The sequence below is a fragment of the Cricetulus griseus genome, chromosome 3, assembly GCF_003668045.3.
Source record: "Cricetulus griseus strain 17A/GY chromosome 3, alternate assembly CriGri-PICRH-1.0, whole genome shotgun sequence".
In the NCBI taxonomy this organism is placed as follows: Eukaryota; Metazoa; Chordata; class Mammalia; order Rodentia; family Cricetidae; genus Cricetulus; species Cricetulus griseus.
Genome location: NC_048596.1, coordinates 54,237,895 through 54,257,181, shown reverse-complemented (window position 1 = coordinate 54,257,181; position 19,287 = coordinate 54,237,895). Strand labels below are relative to the sequence as shown.

Here is a 19,287-nt window from a genome sequence, read left to right as displayed (position 1 = left end):
TAACTAAGAATAAGCCTCTGTGATTTATTTGGAAGCTGGGTGGTGGGGCTGCCAAAAAGCCAAAAGAGTAAAAAAGATTTCCAGAACTCATGGTGGCTGGGAACACTGCAACTCCAGTTCCAAGGGATCCAACACCCTCTTGTGAGCTCTTTGGGTACCAGGCACACACATGGTGCACATACATGTGTGCAGGCAAACACTCATGCACATAAAATAAAAATAAATCTAAAATGTAGGAAGCAGTGGCTCCATGCTCCTGGGCAGAGCTCTTGGCTGAATAGCTAACTGCCACTATCCCCTTTCTTGAGCCCAGTTCCTTCAGAGAACTCTTGGCCTGGCAGTCTCCTTGGGCCAGGGAAGTAACCCTCCATCCACTTACAGGACAGGCAGTCTCCAAAAACCCACCAGGGGCAGATGACCCTTTTATAAGCACTATAAGCATTAAAATTCTGCTAATGGCTGGAGAGATGGCTCAGAGGTTAAGAGCACTGGCTGCTCTTCTATAGGACTCAGGTTGATTTCCAGCACCCACACGGTAGTCACAACAGAGTGGAATGAAGGTCCCAAAAGCCAAGAAACTCAGAAGTAAACTTTAAGTGAGGTGATATTTTGTTTGCAATTTAACAAAGCTTGCCTGAAGATCAGAGTGCAAAGCTAGCCACACTAGTTAGCCATACAGGCCAGACAGTGGTGGTACACACCTTTAATCCCAGCAGCCACACTAGTTAGCCATAGAAGCTGGGGGGCGGTGGATGTACGCCTTTAATCCCAGCACTAGAGAGGTATACCAGACCGGTGGAGACAGGAGTGCAGTGTATTCAGTCTGTAGTGACACTGAGGATAGGACTGACCCTTTTGGCCCCAAGCCTTGGTAGAGGTAAGAACTCTGTAGTGGATGGCTGCTTTGCTTTTCTGATCTTCAACTTGAACCCCAATATTTGTCTTTGGGTTTTTATTATTCATGCTACATATTGGCACCCAATGTAAAGGTACGAATTCATGAAAAACAAAAAACAAAACAAAACAAAACAAAATTTGCTTGTGGCTTTGTCAAGTCACTGCCCAACTGGCTAAGTTTTCTTTTCTTTTTTTCCCCAAGCCTCTGAGTACGTTTGGGGTTTTCCTGTTGTAGCCTCTCTAAAGCAGTTTCCAGCTGCCACCCAAACTCCAGAAGCACCTGGGCTCCAAACACCACAGGATTTATCCACTCTAGAATGACTGGCTTTGCCTTCTGGCCACTCCTGTCACATAATGTTTTTTTTCACACAATCCCATGTGGTTTTGTTTTTTGTTTTTGTTTTTTTTCCCAGACACGGCTCGCTCTCTCTTCTCCACATGGGCTGCAGGCTTCCCCTCTCTCCTCAGGCTGCCACTCTCAGCTCACAGCCACACCCTAGTTCTCTGATCAGACATGCTATGCCTCACAGTTCACTGACACTGTTGCCAGATTTGGTAAAACAATTGGGAACTATTAGAGGAAGGAATTAGTTAAAACAGGAGACACTATTATAATGGAGGGATTTAAATCTCTGTATGATAATATGCTAGACAGTTTGAAAGTGGAACAATTAAATGAGGGAATAACTAATATAGATGGGACTTAGATAATGCCAATTATAAACATTATCAGTTTTATCATTTTTGTTTTATCACTAAAAAAAGTTGGTTAAGCTGAGTGCTAAGATACAAGTTTTAGAAAACCTTAATAAAACAGATCACAGAGATATTCAGACCCAGACAGAGGAATTTAAAGGAGAACCAATTTCAGCATTGCATTATAAGGGTGGAGAACAGCCTATGATTTTCTTTTTTCTTTTTTTTTAAAAGATTTTATTTATTATGTATACAACATTCTGCTCCCATGTATATCTGCACACCAGAAGAGGGCACCAGATCTCTTACAGATGGTTGTGAGCCACCATGTGGTTGCTGGGAATTGAACTCAGGACCTCTGGAAGAGCAGTCAGTGCTCTTAACCTCTGAGCCATCTCTCCAGCCCCTTCTTTTCTTTTTTTATACTTTATTTAACTTTTATTTTATGTGCATTGGTGTAAGGATACCAGATCCTCTGAAACTGGAGTTACAGACAGGTGTGAGCTGTCATGTGGGTGCTGGGAGTAGAACCCAGGTCCTCTGGAAGAGCAGTCATTGCTCTTAACCACTAAGCCATCTCTCCAGCCCCCAGCCTAAGGTTTTCAAAGAACAAATGTTAATATATCCAGTAACCCTACAGAAATTGCCAAATGATAAAGTCTCTGTAAGAGCTAATTGGGCTCCTGTGCCAAGTTAGATTTAAGGAGATTTAAGGAAGTGATAGTCTCATATGGTGTGCATTTACCATTTGTGAAGCAGATGTTAAACTCAAGGTCAGTTTGTAATAGAATTATCCCTAAAGAGACTAGATAGACTTGGTTAATGCTATTTTAGAGCCTGGTCCACAATTACAAAGGAGTACCTGGTTCAGAGAAGAAGCTAAGACCACTGAACAATGGTGTAGACCTAGAGTTATGAAAATCTCCCAAGAAACAACTTCTTGGAGAAGAAGATTATGCTACTATAGAAAAAGCAATCTCTATATGATGACAATGCCCTGGCTTTGTCGAGCAGCAGCATCTAATGCTTGAGACAGAATTGGAGAAGTAGGAAAGAAAACCAAATCATTTTCTAAAGTTATACAGGACCCAAAGGAAGCCTTCATGAATTTCTTACAAAGATTGACAACAGCAGTAAATAGAATGATGTCAAATTCAGAAGCTATACAAATAATAATTGAATCTCTGGCTTTTGAAAATGCTAATTCTCAATGCAAATGGATAATTAGGCCTTTAAAGGCAAGGTCAGCACCCTTGGAGGAACGGATTTGAAATACAAACAATATTGACTCCCATGGCCATGATGATGAATTGATAGGAGAGGTGATTTCAAGAAGTTTGAAAAAAAATCAAAATGGCAAATGTTTCAATTGTGGCAAACAAGGTCATCTTAAAAGGGACTGTAAATAGGGCGTTCCTAGAAACAATTTTTTTTATAAGCATAATCCAAACAGAACTCCCCTCCCTTCTGGATTATGCAGAAGATGTGGCAAAGGCAGGCATTTGACCAATGAATGTAGACCAACAAGGGACATTCAAGGTAATCATTTGCCATTGGGAAATTCGAGAGGCCTCTTGCAGGCTGCTATGCCAAATTCAGTTCAGTTGTTTCCTGTCATTCGAAAGGAAACTCCTTCCCAGAACAATTAAAGAACCCAATGCCTATTGTAAAAAAAACCAAAAAAACAAAAAACAAAACAAACAAACAAACAAAAAAACATACTGCTCTGGGTGATAGAAGAGCTTTAGAGGATAAAAGAAAAGCTTCAGGAGAAATCAAAATTGATAAAGATTAGATTAGGAACCTCCCCAAAATTAGGATTGGGGAAGGGTTTTGCTTTTGTCTTCTCAGGAAAATAAAAACAAACATCTTGAGGAATTTAAAGACATTTGAACAAATAAGTATGCAAAGAAAGGAAGAGCTGGGTGTTGGTGGGGCACGCCTTTAATCCCAGCGCTCAGGAGGCAGAGGCAGGTGGATCTCTGTGAGTTCAAGACCAGCCTGGTCTACAAGAGCGAGTTCCAGGACAGGCTCCAAAATCACAGAGAAACCTTGTCTCAAAGAAGAAGGGAGAAGGAGAAGGAGAAGGAGTAGGAGGAGGAGGAGGAGGAGGAGGAGGAGGAGGAGGAGGAGGAGGAGAGAGGAGGAGAAGGAAGAACTACCCAGAAAAAATTATCAAGAAAAGGAATAATATGATGTAATGTGATCTCTGAAGTCTCCAAAAAAATGATGGGATCCCACAATGATTTCATGAAGCCTGTGGTAACACTGTTAAGCTGAACACCAACTAAAGATCGGCTTTGGACTGAAAACTGCTCAGAACAATTTCGAAGTGACTAGCTGAGATGATCCAGCCTCACAGACTACTCTAGCCAGGACTTAAGACAGACAAGCCCTGTACTTTCCCATTACACAGAGACTGGAAAACAAATGATACAGCTACCTCTCCCAGGACTTGACAATTAACTCATTTTATTTTTCTTTTCAGGATCCCCTAAAGATGTCATCATCCTCAGACAGCAGGAAGCAACTTTAAGAATATGATGCCCACATTCCCAAGAGGTGGGGTGAGTGGTTTTTGCACTTAGTGAGTAAGCATAAGGTCCTGACTTTGGGTCCCCAGCCGTGTCAGTGCTTGCCTGTAATCCCAGCACTGAGGAGTACAGATGGCCAGATCCCAGGTAGGCTAGCCAGCCTAGTCAAGTTGGTGAGCTCCAGGTTCAGTAAGAGAACCTGTCTTGAAAAATAATGTGGAGCGTGACAAGGAAAACACTTGAAGACAATCTCTGGCCTACATGTACATACACACCTGTACACACACCAACACATACACACACACACACACACACACACACACACACACACACACACACAAACATGCACATGTACACATACACACCTGTGTGCACACACCTGCACATACACATACACACACAGTAGAGACAGAGAGAGATTTTAGCTGATGTCTCAGAAGGGGCATACTGACTTTTGTGTTTATTTTTTTCAACTTTTCGTTCTGCTTATGGGTTCTGCTTATGGGTTTGAATTTTTGTTTTCCGTGTGGTTGTCGTGTATGATGTTTCCGGTGCAGGCACATACATGTCACAGAATGCACACGGTAGTCAAAGGAAGACTTTTTGGAGCTGGCTCTCTCCTTCCACCATGTGGGTTCCAGGAATCAAATTCAGGTCATCAAGCTTGGTGGCAGGTGCCTGCACCTGCGTCTCACCAGCCCTGTGTTGTGATTGTTTGCTATGTTTTAAGTTTTAAGGACTTTTGTCAATAAATAATAAAAGAAACAAGTTATTTTTTCTGGCATAAAATTTAAGGCAGCTAAAACTGATAGTAACCCTTTGTAATATTTTACCTGTCCTTGTCCCATCCCTCCAGGGTTGCTAAAGCTGGATCTTAAATGTTTTCAAGGATCATGTGTTGAGTCTTTGTTTTTGAGAAAAGGACTCACCATGTAGCCCAGGCTACCCTGGAACTCACCTTGCCTCAGCCTCTGGAGCGCTGGGCTTCCAGACTGTAGTGCTGTCAGAGGTGGTGAACTATTAGGGGGTGGGGCCTAATGGAAGGAAGTTAGACCACTGAAGTCATGCTTTTCACAGGGATCTGGGACTCTAGCCTGTCTTTTTGCTTCCTTCCTGTCAAACAACAGCATATTTACCTCATCACAGGCATCCCCGATGTTTTCCTGCCACAGGCCCAAAGGGATGGGGCCAAATGGCCTAGGACTGAAACTTCTGAAACCATGGGCCAAAAAAAAAAAACTTTTCCCCCTTGAGTTTTTAACCTCGGGAATTTTGCTACAGGCACAGAAAATCAACTCATACAGGGGTAGTTGTGACGATCCAGGATTGGCTCCTAGGGAGGGGAAGCAGACCTTGTTCTAAAAGAATTGTCTTTATGTTTTAATAAGTCCTGGAACCTACCCAAAGGATAGATGCCAAACACAAGTCTGTGTTTTCGCTAACTCGGAAATCTCAGAAGGGAAAGGGGCAGTTCTCTAAGACACAATGGGGAAAATTGATGACCCATTCCTGTCTGGAGTGAAGATTACAGGTGAGGCAAACAATAGCTCAAAGTCTGGCAGGAAGAGCTGGAAGGGATTTTTGTGGCAAACTGGAAAACTCCCACAAATATCAAGCAATTTAGAAAATCATGTGCATGTACAGTGATGTGCCTGTTCCAAATCAGCCTGAGAAGAAGGCCCCATGCTTTTACCCCAGCAGGTTGTTAGAGTTGGGAGTGAGAGCCAAGGCAGAGCTGTAAGCAGCTTGGTCACTGCTGAATACAAACTTCAACACATAGTGAGAAGCCAAAATTTAAAATGGATTTTGAGCCAGACATGGTGTGCATGCCTGTAATCCCATCTTTGGAGAACACAAGGCAAGAGAATCAATTTGAAGACAGCCTTGGGCTCCATACTAAGACAAATCAGGCCAGGCTTGGTGTCACAAACCTTTAATGCTAGCCCTCAAGAGGCAGAGGCAGGGGGACTCTCTATGGGTTGGAAGCCAGCCTGGGCTACATGGTGAGTTCCAGGATTGCCCTAACTACATAAAGAGCCCCTGTCTCAAAAGAAACAAACCACAAAAATAAAACCCTATCTCAAAAACACAAACAGTAAAATAATAATAGAGTAGCCAGATGTGCTGGTGCAAACCTATGATCCCAGCATTCTAGAGGTGATGGCAGGAGGTTCACAAGTTCAAGCCCATCCTGGACTACAATAGAGAGATACTCTTTAAAATGATAATAGTACAATAAGGAAGGGGTTACCCAGAGTAGAACTGTACCAGTGCCCATTCCACCACATTCTCATTTCATTTCCCTTCAATGTAGCCCCCTTCTCAACCCACAAAACCTATCAAAGGTTTCCTTTATAAGCAATATTTATTTTGAAGCTCTATTTTAATAGTATTTGTTTTGCTAAGTTTATTTTTCTGAGAGTCTGTTTGTGAAGAAAAAAAATGTTAAAAACAGGCCTGGCAGCCGGCGAACGCCTTTAATCCCAGCACTTGGGAGGCAGAGGCAGGCAGATCTCTGTGAGTTCGAGGCCAGCCTGGTCTCCAGAGCGAGTGCCAGGATAGGCTCCAAAGCTACACAGAGAAACCCTGTCTCGAAAAACAAAACAAAACAAAACAAAAACCCTAACAGTGCACCAAGTCTGATTTCTGAGCCCCATGTCTACAAAGCCTGTACTGAAAGTTCTGAATGTTTCCCCCTGAAGCCTGTCTTCAGTGAATAGGTCAGTATGTACCTATATGTGCAGGGCCCCCAGCCCCAGTGCCCAGCACTGCCTTGGCAGGGCAGAGAGCTAGCACCCCGAGTACTACTGTACCAATCTGTGAAATACAGGTCTCCAGAATGTTTGGGACCTACAGTCTGTGGACCCCCACCCTCCCTCCCCGCATCCCAGCCAATGCTGTCACTTAGTACTCTCCCCAGTCTGCTCCAGTGCTCCTTACTCACAGTCCTCTGCCGCAAGGATGTGTCTTGGCTTGGTTAAAAAAAGCCAAGTATTTATTCTGCTAAAGATTGCATGGTCCCCTTCATCCACAAACACTAAGTGCCTCAGTGTACAGTGGCTGGTGTTGGACAAGCCTTCTGCTTCAATGTGTGTAGATAAGATGTTTCCATCCTGGGGGGAAGTGAGGGAAACACCAGCGTGGAAAGGTCAGTAATTGAAATAATCTAACACTACACCCCCTGCAGACACCATCGGGCGAGCGAGGTGCTGCTGGTAAACATCAGGGTACCAGTCTTTGATGGCAACCACCCCCTCTCTGTACTTCTTAGGAGAAAGAAAAGTGGAGGCTCGACCGATTCCACGGACCGTTCTCAAGGATGGACTACGAACCCACTGGAAACCGGGTCCGCGGGCACACGGAGTGGAGAACACCGAATCGGACCCCAGGTTCCTTCACGTTCAGGACAGGCAGGATATGGAAAATTAGAAGCCTTCTCCCCTGTAAAACAGAACCGACGAGGATGGGATTCGAACCCACGCGTGCAAAGCACAATGGATTAGCAGTCCATCGCCTTAACCACTCGGCCACCTCGTCCCACACACAGAGATTGTTTCCACATTCCCATATCTCTCATCTCCAGCGCGCCTCCTGCACACTTCCATCCACGTTCTTAGTACCCACCTGAAAAAGTTCTTTGGAAGAAGAAACAATAAGAGTGTTTTAAATTTCCTCTTGGAGGGCTTCAGCCAGGAACCGCGCCATCATTGACTGAGCCTCAGCTGAGCTCTGCGCGGCTTCCTCTCCCCGCGGCCCAGCGAGCGCACTGGGGTTTCAGGACGCGCTTGGCCCGGGGGGTCTGCGTCCGGTCCCGAGGGAGAGATGCACGTCCAGGGGTCCGCGGCCGCACGACGCGAGCACGACTAGGTTCGGCGTTTGCAAAGCGCGCGCCGAACAGCCGCCGCTGCAGTAGCTCCTCCTCTCTCACAGAGGGCGAGCTGGCACGCACCTAGATGGAGGCGAGCGGACGCGGGGCGGGGATGAGAGCTGGGCTCGGCTGGCCTCGGCTGGCCTCGGCTGCGCTCGGCAGGCTGCGGTAAATCTGGGCTTGCGGTGGCTGGCAGAGGCTACGGCCGGTGGTCCCCGCATCGCGCCGGGATCCCGGAGAGCCATGCAAATGTCCTACGCCATCCGATGCGCCTTCTACCAGCTGCTGCTGGCCGCTCTCATGTTGGTAGCAATGCTGCAGCTGCTCTACCTGTCGCTGCTCTCCGGACTGCACGGGCAGGAGGAGCAGGAACAGTATTTCGAGTTCTTCCCGCCGTCCCCGCGATCCGTGGACCAGGTAAAGTCGCAACTCCGCACCGCTCTGGCCTCCGGAGGCGTTCTGGATGCCAGCGGCGATTATCGCGTCTACAGGGGTCTCCTGAAGACCACCATGGACCCCAACGATGTCATATTAGCTACTCATGCCAGCGTAGACAACCTCCTGCACCTGTCCGGACTTCTGGAGCGCTGGGAGGGCCCACTGTCTGTATCAGTGTTCGCGGCCACCAAAGAGGAGGCACAGATGGCCACAGTGCTGGCCTACGCGCTGAGTAGCCACTGCCCTGAGATGCGTGCCAGGGTCGCCATGCACCTCGTGTGTCCCTCACGTTATGAGGCTGCTGTGCCCGACCCCCGGGAGCCTGGGGAGTTTGCCCTGCTGCGGTCCTGCCAGGAGGTCTTTGACAAGCTAGCCAGGGTCGCCCAGCCCGGGACTAATTATGCACTGGGCACCAACATCTCCTACCCCAATAACCTGTTAAGGAATTTGGCTCGAGAAGAGGCCAACTATGCCCTGGTGATTGATGTGGACATGGTGCCCAGCGAGGGCCTGTGGAGACGCCTGAGGGAAATGTTGGATCAAAGTAACCACTGGGATGGCATGGCCCTGGTGGTGCCTGCGTTTGAAATCCGCCGGGCCCGCCGGATGCCCATGAACAAAAACGAGTTAGTGCAGCTCTATCAGGTGGGCGAAGTCCGCCCCTTCTATTATGGGCTGTGCACACCTTGCCATGCACCCACCAACTACTCCCGCTGGGTCAACCTGCCAGAAGAGAGCTTGCTGAGACCTGCCTACGTGGTGCCCTGGCGGGACCCCTGGGAACCATTTTATGTGGCTGGAGGGAAGGTGCCCACCTTTGATGAGCGCTTCCGGCAGTATGGCTTCAATCGAATCAGCCAGGTGCCTAAAAGGGACGGGGCAGGTGGGACTGGGACTCAGGTGTTTCCGGGATGGAGTGGACATTGACAGAAAGGAGGCCATGAAGCAAGAGGAGAGTGGTTGGACGGATGGTATAGAATTCCCAAGAGGGGGGTGGAGTGAAGCTTTAGGGGTGACTATTTGGGTCCTGGGGATGTCATTAAAGTATTGTTCTCTCTGCCCCCCCTTCTCTCTCCAGGCCTGTGAGCTGCACGTAGCAGGATTTAATTTTGAGGTGCTGAACGAAGGTTTTCTGGTTCATAAGGGCTTCAAAGAAGCATTGAAGTTCCATCCCCAAAAGGAGGCAGAAAACCAACGCAATAAGATCCTTTACCGCCAGTTCAAACAGGAGTTGAAGGCTAAGTACCCCAACTCTCCCCATCGATGCTGAATCCTTTCTTCCCCTGGTCTGAGAATTTCCAGCATCTGGCTCCTCAGGCCTGACTGGGGTAAGACACATCCCTCCACTCTACAGAGGTAGCTGTGGTTTTGGAACACTGGACTTGACTATGGGGTGCTGGGATCAAGTCCTAGCTTTACCACTAACTAGCTGTGTGGCCTTGAACAAATCCTTTTACCTCTCTGAGCCTCCAATACCCCGTCTGTAAAAAGGGAGGTGAAAATACCTACCTCACAGAACTGTTGGCTCAGATGAGGTGCTGTATGTGAAAACATCCTGTAAACTTCGTACAAATGTTAAGTATTATTAATATTATTACAGTGCTATTATTGTTAGTATTATATTGTTATTATTAACAATGTTGGGTGGATAACCGCAGAGCAAGAAGTATGAATGGAATAAATCTGAGAATCCTGAGTACTTAATAAAATGAGCCTTTTGGAAAGAAAGATGAAAACATAGAATGTAGTGCTCAATCTGGGGTAAAACTTAAGCTTCCTGGTTCTCTCACACCTTGGCCCTCCAAGCTCCCTGAAGGAGCGAGGGTCTGTAGGCCCTGGGGGTTAAACTCCCAGCTCTGTGCCCTTCACTAGGTTGGGCTGCGCGTTTGCCTTCAGATGAGTGTGTAAATAAACGAGTGTTCAGACCCTCAGCTGGCTCTGTGACTCTCCTGAGCTCTGAGGGGTTGTGGTGGGAGCATCGTGTTATCTGGTGGACTCAAGGGCACAGACCACAATGCTGGGGCAGGCTGGGAGGCCGGGGAGACGGTGGGCCGGTTGCTATGGGGACCCGCCCGCGGTATCCCGGCATGCCTGAGCACCGGTGGGTCGATTGTAAACTTCGCGGCGGGCGCCCTTTGATGACGCACACGGAAGCGTCGGCCCCTCCTGGAGAAAGAGGGACCTTCGCAGCTCATTCCCAGAGGCCAACGGCGGTGGCGTTTACAGCCTGGGTCCGACAGCTCTCGTAGAGTCTCGGGCGTGAGGCCGGAGGCCCCAGTCCCTACGGTGCGTATGGTCACGCCTGGCGCTGGATTGGGCTTCCCGGGTCGGAGCCAAAGCAGAGACTTAACCGGTTCGGCTCTAGTGCTGGCCTTAGACGAGCCCGCGGTTCCCTGGCCAGCTCGGTGAATCGGAGGGTGGATCGCGGCTGGATGCTCCCGGAGCGCCGCAGTGAGTTTGTTCTCCGCGTCTGTAGGGAGGGGTATCCCTTCCCTGGAGGCTTGCTCCGGAGGTGCTCAGACCTCTGCAAAGAGAAACTGCACGTACACTGCGCCTTACAGCGCGCCTCTTCCACTTCTTACAGCCGTCAGCAGTGGCATATCCCCTGTTTGTTGTACCTGGGTGAAAAAGAGACGGTTGTGACTTCATTTAACGAAGTCAGGATCGGAGTCAGCTGGAGGAAGGAGGTCTTTAAGACTTCGTGCTGCGTCTTAGAAAGTACATATACATAACGGTGAAAAGGAATTGCCCGCGCGGGCACCTGAGCCCTGAGAAGGGGAACAGTCATGCAGTTTTGGGTACCTAGGTTTTCAGAGCAGGAGGAAATGCTACTAAACTTTCCTGCAGGTCCATCACTATAATTAGTTGAATGGGTGGCCACCAATGTAAGTAGTGTTACTGAGAAGAGAAGCAAAAGCCAATTCCTGCACTGCAAAGGTTTTTTTTTTTTGTTGTTGTTGTTGTTTACTTTGTGTTTAGACATCTCCAGTCATACAGTGAGCGGGTGTTGTGCTGGGTGAATAAGACAGTTGTGCAGCCCCTGTCCTGGTGAGACTCCCACATTCACTGGGTGGATGGACATGAAAATGAGAGAATAGGAGATGGAAATTATGAAAGCTTGGGGGGTGTCTACCCCACTATAGCTGGAGATGTAGGAGTAACAGCAGCGTGAAATAGAAGCCCCCACTGGCAGAGAGAGTATTTGCATCCGGAATGGCTTATTTTCTCAGATGATCAATCTATTTCTGCAGAGGTTCTCCCCTACCTCTTTGGTTGACCTTGGGAGTTCCATCACAAACCCCTTCTCACATTTTCTGCCTGACCAGTCACTACATGAATCCTCAACAACCTGCCATATGTAGATAACCGAGTTCCTGAAACCTGGGTCTAGTGGGAGCTTACATGCCCACGTCATTGGTCCCTTTTCCCATTTCTAGATCTTTGCACTTGCCAGAAATGATCCCTCTTTTGTCTGCCAAGTTCTCACCTAGTCTATCTTCCTCTGGAAGCTGTTAGTTCTGCAGCAAGATCTTGTCTAGACACCTTTCCCATAACACCCTAGTTTTGACTCTCTTCACACTTTATAAAGGTCTGTTTCTTTGCCTTCTCTCCCAGGAACTTGTCATTTCCTTGAGGCCAAAGACTGTCTGTCACAACTATACTCTAGCTTCTACCACAGTGACTGTTGGTACCTGGCGTATATTAGGTGCTTAGTAAATATTAGATAAGTAGGGGGTGTGTGAAGGGAAGGCTTAGCAGTGTTTAATGTTTTTGAAAGGCCATCTAAGGTAAGCACTGAAAAATGCTGGTGGCATTTGCTACAAGGAAGTTGCTGTGTAATTCTGCTAGAGTGGCTTCAGTGTGAGTACTGGGTACCCAGTGAAAGAGTAGGAGATAAAAGTCACAACAGCAAGTATAAACAAGGCCTGGAGAACTATAGAAGTTAAGTAAACTGGGCCAGGTTTTGTATGCATTCATTCATTTACCGACTTACTTATTTGGGGTTTTTGACATAGCCTCACCAACTATTGCCAGCCTGAAACTCACTGTATACCAGGCTGGGCATGAATTTTTAGTAATCCTCCTGCCTCTGCCTCCTGAGTGCTACGGTAACAGACCTGTACCACCACACCTGGCTTTATTTTTTTAATTGTATTTGTTTTCCACAGGGCAGAGGATCTAGTCCAGCTGTTTCTGCAAGCAGCAACTCTATCACTGAACATTTGTTTTTGTTTTAAGACAGAGTGTCACTATCTATCCCAGGATGGCCTGGAACTTGCAGACCTCCTGCATCAGCCTGTATCATATCAGGCTCTCTCTTTTTTATTTTTCCCTTTCTAGTACTGGGAATTGAGCCCAAAACCTCGTACATGCTAGCAACCTGCTCATACTTCTCTCCTTTTTTCTGGGTTTTTGTTTTGTTTTGTGGTTTTTGTTTTGTTTTGTTTTGTTTTGTTTTGTTTTTCTCCCAAGACAGGGTTTCTCTGGGTAGTCTTGGCTGTCCTGGAACTCATCTGTAGACCAGGCTGGCCTTGAACTCACAGAGATCTATCTGCCTCTGCCTCCTGAGTACCGGGATTAAAGGTGTGTGGACCACCACCCAGCTCTGTTTTTTCTTAATGGTAGGAAAAACCTGAGCACATCTGAACTTCCACATAGGAAGGTGCTTTCTGTCTAAGTCCTTAAGGAATCCTGGGGGTTTGGGGTAGAGTTAGGGCTCCACATTTACGAGAACCCAAGTTCAATCCCCTGTCTTTTACCAAAACAAAATCCTGAGACTGGGTCATTTATACAGAACAAGCTGAGTTGTGGTGAGGGCCTGTAACCCTGTGATATCAGCAGTTTGGGAAGGTGAGGTGTGAGGGGTTACTAGTGGTTTGAGGCCAGCTTAGGCAACTTAGGGGGACTGATTCTCAAGAAAGGCTGGGTTCATAGCTCAGTAATAAAATACTATCTTTCCCAACACTCATGAGGCAGAGGTAGGCAGATCTCTGTGAGTTCAAGGCCAAGTTTTAGGACAGCCTGGGCTGTTATACAGAGAAACCCTGTCTCCCAAAAAAACAAAAAAACAAACAAAAAAATTAAAAAATAAAAATCTGAATTTAGCTGGTGGTGGTTCTTGCCTTTAGTCTCAGCACACAGGAGGCACAGGCAGGCGGAGTTCAAGGCCAGCTTGGTAATCACAGAGTGAGATCCTGGACAGCTAGGGCTTCACAGAGAAACCCTGTCTCAAGAAAAAACAAACCAAAAAGAATCGGAGTTTAATCCCAAGCATCAGACATTTTTAAAAATGGTGTTGGTGTTCCTAGGGAGATGGCTCAGCAATTAACACTGGCTGGCTTTCCAGTGGACCCAGGTTCCATTCTCAGCCCCCACATTGCAGCTTAGTTACATGTCTGTAATTCCAGTTCTAAGGCATCCTGTGCCTCCTTCAGAGGCGCTGCGCACACATGGTACAAAGACACAGTACAAAACACCCATACATAAAAAACTGTCTGAGTCCTAGGGTCTGGCAAGACCAAGGTTGAGGAACCCATGTCTGGCAGGGGCCTTTTTGCTGGAGCAGCACCTTTCAGAAGGTGGGGAGAAAAGACCCGTATTTTCTCAGGAATCCTCTGCTGAATAGGCATCAGTACACTGAGGGTGACCTAATCACCTTAGAAGCCCCCACCTTGGGCTAGTCAAATGGTCAGCATGTAAAGGCAACTGCCACCAGAGTCCAGTGTTGATGATAGGAGAGAATGGACTCCTACAAGTTGTCTTTTGACCTTCATATATGCTCCATGATGTGTGTGTGTGTGTGTATGTAGTAAACCAATCATAGATAACCTGAAGGTCTCATGTCTAAACACTGTTACATTAAAGATTAAGCTTCCAATATGGGCCAGAAAGCAGGAGCTGAAGATTTGTAGGGAGAAGGAAACACTGGGGGCTGAAGAAGCAGATGATAGGATTTGATCTAGAACACAGGGACAGACTAGAGAATTGTGAGACGGTATTGGGAAGAAAGGCTGAGGACATTGTAGGCAATCACATGGACAAAGAAATGGGGTAGGAGTGTGAGAACTGGCCATTTAGTGAGGTGAAGGAGCTAGACTTATAGTTCAATTCCAGTCCACAAAGGGTCTTGTAGGACCCAATCAGAAGCTTGGGTCCAGTCCCATCAGCAGTGGGAATCCCTGACTCATACCCTTGGCCAACATTCCCAAGCACCCCAGGATTCTGTAAGTCTATAAAGTGTATGTTCAGTGTGGTGACAACAGTCACTGCCCCTTATTTCATTCAAGGCTTATATTTGGTCAAACTCCCTGTTTGCCTGCTCTGATAGTGGACAGTGGTGAGTGATAGCCCATAGTCCCTTTCCCAGAGCCCAGATGCCCATCCAGCCTCCAGGCAAAGAAGCAGAAGAGATGGAGGCAGAAGGCGACTCAGCAGCTGAGGTGAATGGAGAGGCGGATGAGAGCGAGGAGGAACGGAGCGGCAGCCAGACTGAGTCAGAGGAGGAGAGCTCAGGTGAGCCCCTGCAAAAAAGTGTCACAAACATGCACACACAAAAAAGCAACAACTTGCCCCTGCAGCACCAACACTAATTGGCTTTTCTCTCAGAGATGGATGACGAAGATTATGAGCGGCGCCGCAGTGAGTGTGTCAGTGAGATGCTGGACCTGGAAAAGCAGTTCTCAGAGCTGAAAGAGAAGTGAGCTTGGGAGTCTTGGGGTGGGCCTTTGGGCAACCGGGGTGCAGGTGCCCATAATGAAGAGCAGCAAATGGGGCATAATGGGAGCAGGTGTTTGGCAAGCACTTGCCTGAGGACAGGTGATCGCTGGAGAAACCAGTGGTACACAGCTGTTTTTAATTCCAGGTTGTTCAGGGAACGGTTGAGCCAGCTGCGTTTACGACTGGAGGAAGTGGGGGCTGAGAGAGCCCCAGAATATACAGAGCCTCTAGGAGGGCTGCAGCAGAGCCTAAAGATCCGAATCCAGGTGGCAGGTCTGTAGCTGCCCTCTCCTCCCAGAACCATAGCTTTCTGTCACCTGCCCTGCCTCTCCCTATCCTTGTGGGTCTCCTTTTGGGGCACATTAGGGCAGATCTCCTCTCCCCCTTTGCAGGAATTTACAAGGGCTTTTGTCTGGATGTGATCAGGAATAAATATGAGTGTGAACTCCAGGGAGCCAAACAGCACCTAGAGGTGAGCTGGCAAGTGGGCCTCTGGGAGGGAGACTGAGGTCCAGTAGTTCCCCTGGCTGAAAGGCTCTCCCCTCCCAGAGTGAGAAGCTGCTGCTGTATGACACACTCCTTGGGGAGCTGCAGGAGCGGATCCAGAGGCTGGAGGAGGACCGCCAGAGCCTAGACATCAGCTCTGGTGAGGCGAGGGCCCAATCCTGCAGTACCTCCCCACCCCTGGAGCTCAGCTTCCCAGGCTGCATAAGGGGAGTCAAACAGCCCACTTTTTAGGATCCCTGTGAGGACTGAATGAGTCTTCAGGAAAGGGTCTAGCTCAGTATTCCACATATAGTTGGGACTCAAGCAGATTGGCACCCTTGCCTGTCCCCATTCAGAGTGGGGGTTATCCAGCTGACACATGGATGCATATAAAAACCATAGTCCTCTCCATGATGGTGGCATCTGCATTCACATGGGGTCCAGGAATTACCTTCATCCTGTCTACTAAGCAAATGGAAAAACTGGGGCTTAACCACGAAGGGCAGTGTCATCTCATCTTTGCCGGCTTGCACCAAATGCAGTAAGGACCTCAGTGGTCCCAAGAGGTCACCAGCCTCAAGCCCAAGGTTGGGGCCACTGCCCTGGTGGTGATGGGGAAGGGAGGGGAGGCCAGGCTGGTCCATGGTAAAACCACAGGGATAGTGGGAGTTACCTGTGGGTCACTGTCCTGATCCTGACTCTGAGTCTCTGGGCACAGAGTGGTGGGATGACAAACTACACGCCAGAGGCAGCTCAAAGACCTGGGACTCATTGCCACCCAGCAAGAGGAAGAAGGCACCTCTCGTTTCTGGTATCCTTCCACTCAAAGTCCCCTGAAACTGGGCAGGACAAGGCAGGCCCTGGACTCAGGGAAGTTAGAGGGATTGTGTGGGACAGAGTCAAACTAGAATCATTTATGGTCATTTGGTGTCACCTGAAATGTCCAGTTGTCAGGATTTTCTTCTGTGTCCTATGTCCTCTTGAGCTCAGTGGACCCCAAAGAAACAGAAAACTCAGCTCACTGACTCATAGTAATTTCCTGAGAAAGGATCAGCCTTTGGAGCCTTGTGGCTTTCCCTCAATGTCCTTATATTTGGTCAAACTCCATGCTCTCAGGCCTTGCTTGACCCTTCTGGAGCTATTGCTTGTCTGGGCAGGGGTGTCATGTCAGATGCTGTGTCCTCTGAGGTCTCTCCTGGTCCATAGCCCCCAGCCCTATACATGTGTTCTCTTCTGTATTGAACAGTGAGACAGGGGACTCACTGTCTTTGACTCTCATGTGCTGCACAGCATAGCACTGAGATCTTCCACATCCACAGTGTCAGCCCTGGGACCACCTCAGGATGGAGGTGGGATGGAGATTTTATTGAACCATTGTGGGTAAAGGTAAATTTCAGATCCATAGCATAGTGTGCTATCAGGAGGGAAGAGGCCACTATTTACATTTAGGTGAGGAAGGGTCCAATGAGCCAGTTCCTGACAGAGCCAGACAAAGCAGCAGGAGCAGGGCCCCTCAGGATAGGATGGGCCTTGGTCAGCTGATCTGGAAAAAAAAAAAATATGAGTGTGTGTGAAGGGAATGGGTAAGGTTTTGTGCCCACCACAATCCCCACACTCACCAAGAACTAGGGTCCCTGAGGCAGGAGGTGGAGCTTGGATTAAGCCCAGGGTCTTACTGAGTGTAAAGGCACACACCTTTAATCCCAGCACTCAGGAGGCAGAGGCAGGCAGCTCTCTGTGAGTTCCAGGCCAGCCAGGGCTACATAGAGACTGTGTCTCAAAAAATAAAAAGGCTCTTGTCACCCCCTCCACACTACCGATGTACCACCTCTCCTAAGCAGGAGACAGGTGGCACTGCCACCTGTGGCCATCCAGTGGAGCCTTGTCCCCTGTCTCCTGTTGTCATCTTTCTTCCTTGACCCCTGTGCAGGCCCATACATTGTATACATGCTGCAGGAGATCGACATTCTGGAAGACTGGACGGCTATCAAAAAGGTAGGTCTGCTGCTGCCTGTTTACCCATCCTGCTCTGCCACCCCCACCCCTCTCTCATACACTCATGACAGCTCTGGTATCTGAGGGTATTTAGGGAGTTTTCTGCCTGCCCCTCAGCAATATCTGCCTCAGCCCTGGTACCAACTTTGTGGTAGCTTATTTGTAGTCCTCCTAGACTGACCTGAGGAAGGAAAAGGATGTGTTCTGGTTAGCCGTTGGTCCAGACAGGTTTTTTTTTTGTTGTTTTTTTTTGTTTGTTTGTTTTTTGTTTTTTTTTTGTTTTTTTTTTTTTCTTCCCTGAGACAGGGTTTCTCTGTGTAGCTTTGGAGCCTATCCTGGCACTCGCTCTGGAGACCAGGCTGGCCTCAAACTCACAGAGATGCGCCTGCCTCTGCCTCCTGAGTGCTGGGATTAAAGGTGTGCGCTACCAACGCCCGGCCAATCCAGACAGTTTTGATGAACAAGAGAAAAGCTGCCCCTGAGAGAGCTTGGTGTAGGGAGTTTTTTATATTTCATGCAATTTGACTCAGCAGCTTTCACCCTTGGTGTAGAGGGGGCAGTGTCAACAAGTTAAAGTAGACTCTAAAGGCCCCTGTCTTCTCTACACCCAGGCCAGGGCAGCAGTGTCTCCTCAGAAGAGAAAACCAGATGGTAAGAACCAAAGAGGTGGCCCTGTCAGAATCCATAGCTTGATCTCACTTTGAGGATTTTGTGGGAGTTTGGGGAATAGGAACCAGATTGGCAAGGACTTGTAAAGGTAAAATGGAGGGCCCAGTGGTAGAGTGCTTGCCTAGCATGGGTAAGCCTCTGGTCCCAAGTTCAGCACCACAGAGAGATAAAGGTGGACTGGAGCTGGCCCGCAGCAGGGTGGGTCAGAGGGCAGGGAAAGGAAGCCCTGTGGGTGAGGGGAGTATGGTGTTTCCCCAGGGCCTCAGGCAGTGGTTGTTCTCTTTGATTCACCTTCCTTGTAGTGATTTTCCCATTGCCCCTAGGACCCTGACACTGCATTTCCACTCAGAGGGTCCTTGGAGCAGCTGGCACCACACACAGGACTAACATTTTTCTGCAAAGGCAGGGGGTTGCCTGGTAGTCCTCCAGTGTTACTGCTGTCCCCTGACCAACACTGGCCTGGGCTCCTCTGCTCTCCTTGGGATCTGCATAGCCGTGACCCTGAAGCTGACCTGGCCAAGCAAGACTCCGTTCCTGCCCCCCCCCCAAGAGTAACTTCCTTTATTGTCCCCCCAATAAAGATAGGCTTCATATGACAGCAGCAGCCCTCCCCACTGAGCCAGGAGCTGGGGAACTCTTGAGCCAGAAACATGTTGGGGTCTTGCCCCTCCTAGCTATCGCTGGAGATGGCATCTTCCCAGACTTTCTCAGGGCCATTCCTGGTGTCTGCCTCCCAGATTCTAAAGACTGGAATAAAACTCATCCTTGGACCTTGACCAGTGTGTGTCTGCTGTTCTCTTAAAAGGAATCAAGGCTTTATGGGGAACACCTGGGACAGACTCTTCTGGGGTCCCTGTTGTTCAGAACATTGTGACTTAGAAACGAGCCTGGGCCCAGAGCTGGAGTCTACACGTGGTGTGGCCCAGGCAAACAAATGAAGCACATGGCCTTGGATGAAGGCATGCCTGGAGGCCAGGTCATGTCTGC

General features: G+C 48.4%; 2 protein-coding genes and 1 non-coding gene across 7 annotated transcripts; 2 read left to right on the top strand and 1 right to left on the bottom strand.

The window, feature by feature from the left end:
• Window positions 1-7,582: 7,582 nt before the first annotated feature.
• Window positions 7,583-7,664, bottom strand: Trnas-gcu. Its single transcript has one exon. It is a non-coding gene; the product is annotated as a tRNA-Ser (tRNA).
• Window positions 7,665-8,084: 420 nt separating this feature from the next.
• B4gat1 (beta-1,4-glucuronyltransferase 1) lies at window positions 8,085-10,364 on the top strand. The gene is made up of 2 exons (XM_027408642.2): window positions 8,085-9,294; window positions 9,512-10,364. The coding sequence occupies exons 1-2, from the start codon at window positions 8,239-8,241 to the stop codon at window positions 9,701-9,703; spliced, it is 1,248 nt and encodes a 415-aa protein (XP_027264443.1). The 5' UTR covers window positions 8,085-8,238; the 3' UTR covers window positions 9,704-10,364.
• A 196-nt stretch (window positions 10,365-10,560) lies between these two features.
• Window positions 10,561-19,076, top strand: Brms1 (BRMS1 transcriptional repressor and anoikis regulator). Of its 5 annotated transcripts, none has more exons than XM_027408643.2 (10): window positions 10,561-10,719; window positions 14,801-14,946; window positions 15,040-15,130; window positions 15,296-15,423; window positions 15,543-15,622; window positions 15,700-15,796; window positions 16,355-16,447; window positions 17,567-17,631; window positions 18,243-18,282; window positions 18,624-19,076. In XM_027408643.2, the coding sequence occupies exons 2-10, from the start codon at window positions 14,808-14,810 to the stop codon at window positions 18,629-18,631; spliced, it is 741 nt and encodes a 246-aa protein (XP_027264444.1). In that variant the 5' UTR covers window positions 10,561-10,719; window positions 14,801-14,807; the 3' UTR covers window positions 18,632-19,076. The 5 variants fall into 5 exon arrangements, with proteins under 5 accessions (XP_027264444.1, XP_035297934.1, XP_035297935.1 ...); XM_035442043.1 differs by having other exon boundaries at window positions 10,571-10,719; window positions 14,762-14,946; XM_035442044.1 differs by having other exon boundaries at window positions 10,573-10,719; window positions 14,789-14,946.
• Window positions 19,077-19,287: the final 211 nt, after the last annotated feature.

What these genes read in the sequence shown, in the direction of transcription:
- B4gat1 (XM_027408642.2), top strand. Translation starts at nt 8,239, where the DNA reads ATGCAAATGTCCTACGCCATCCGATGCGCCTTCTACCAGCTGCTGCTG. An exon ending in GCTTCAATCGAATCAGCCAG is followed by an intron (nt 9,295 to 9,511) that starts GTGCCTAAAAGG and finishes TTCTCTCTCCAG; the next exon opens with GCCTGTGAGCTGCACGTAGC.
- Brms1 (XM_027408643.2), top strand. Translation starts at nt 14,808, where the DNA reads ATGCCCATCCAGCCTCCAGGCAAAGAAGCAGAAGAGATGGAGGCAGAA. An exon ending in TTCTCAGAGCTGAAAGAGAA is followed by an intron (nt 15,131 to 15,295) that starts GTGAGCTTGGGA and finishes TTTTAATTCCAG; the next exon opens with GTTGTTCAGGGAACGGTTGA. An exon ending in ACTGGACGGCTATCAAAAAG is followed by an intron (nt 17,632 to 18,242) that starts GTAGGTCTGCTG and finishes CTCTACACCCAG; the next exon opens with GCCAGGGCAGCAGTGTCTCC.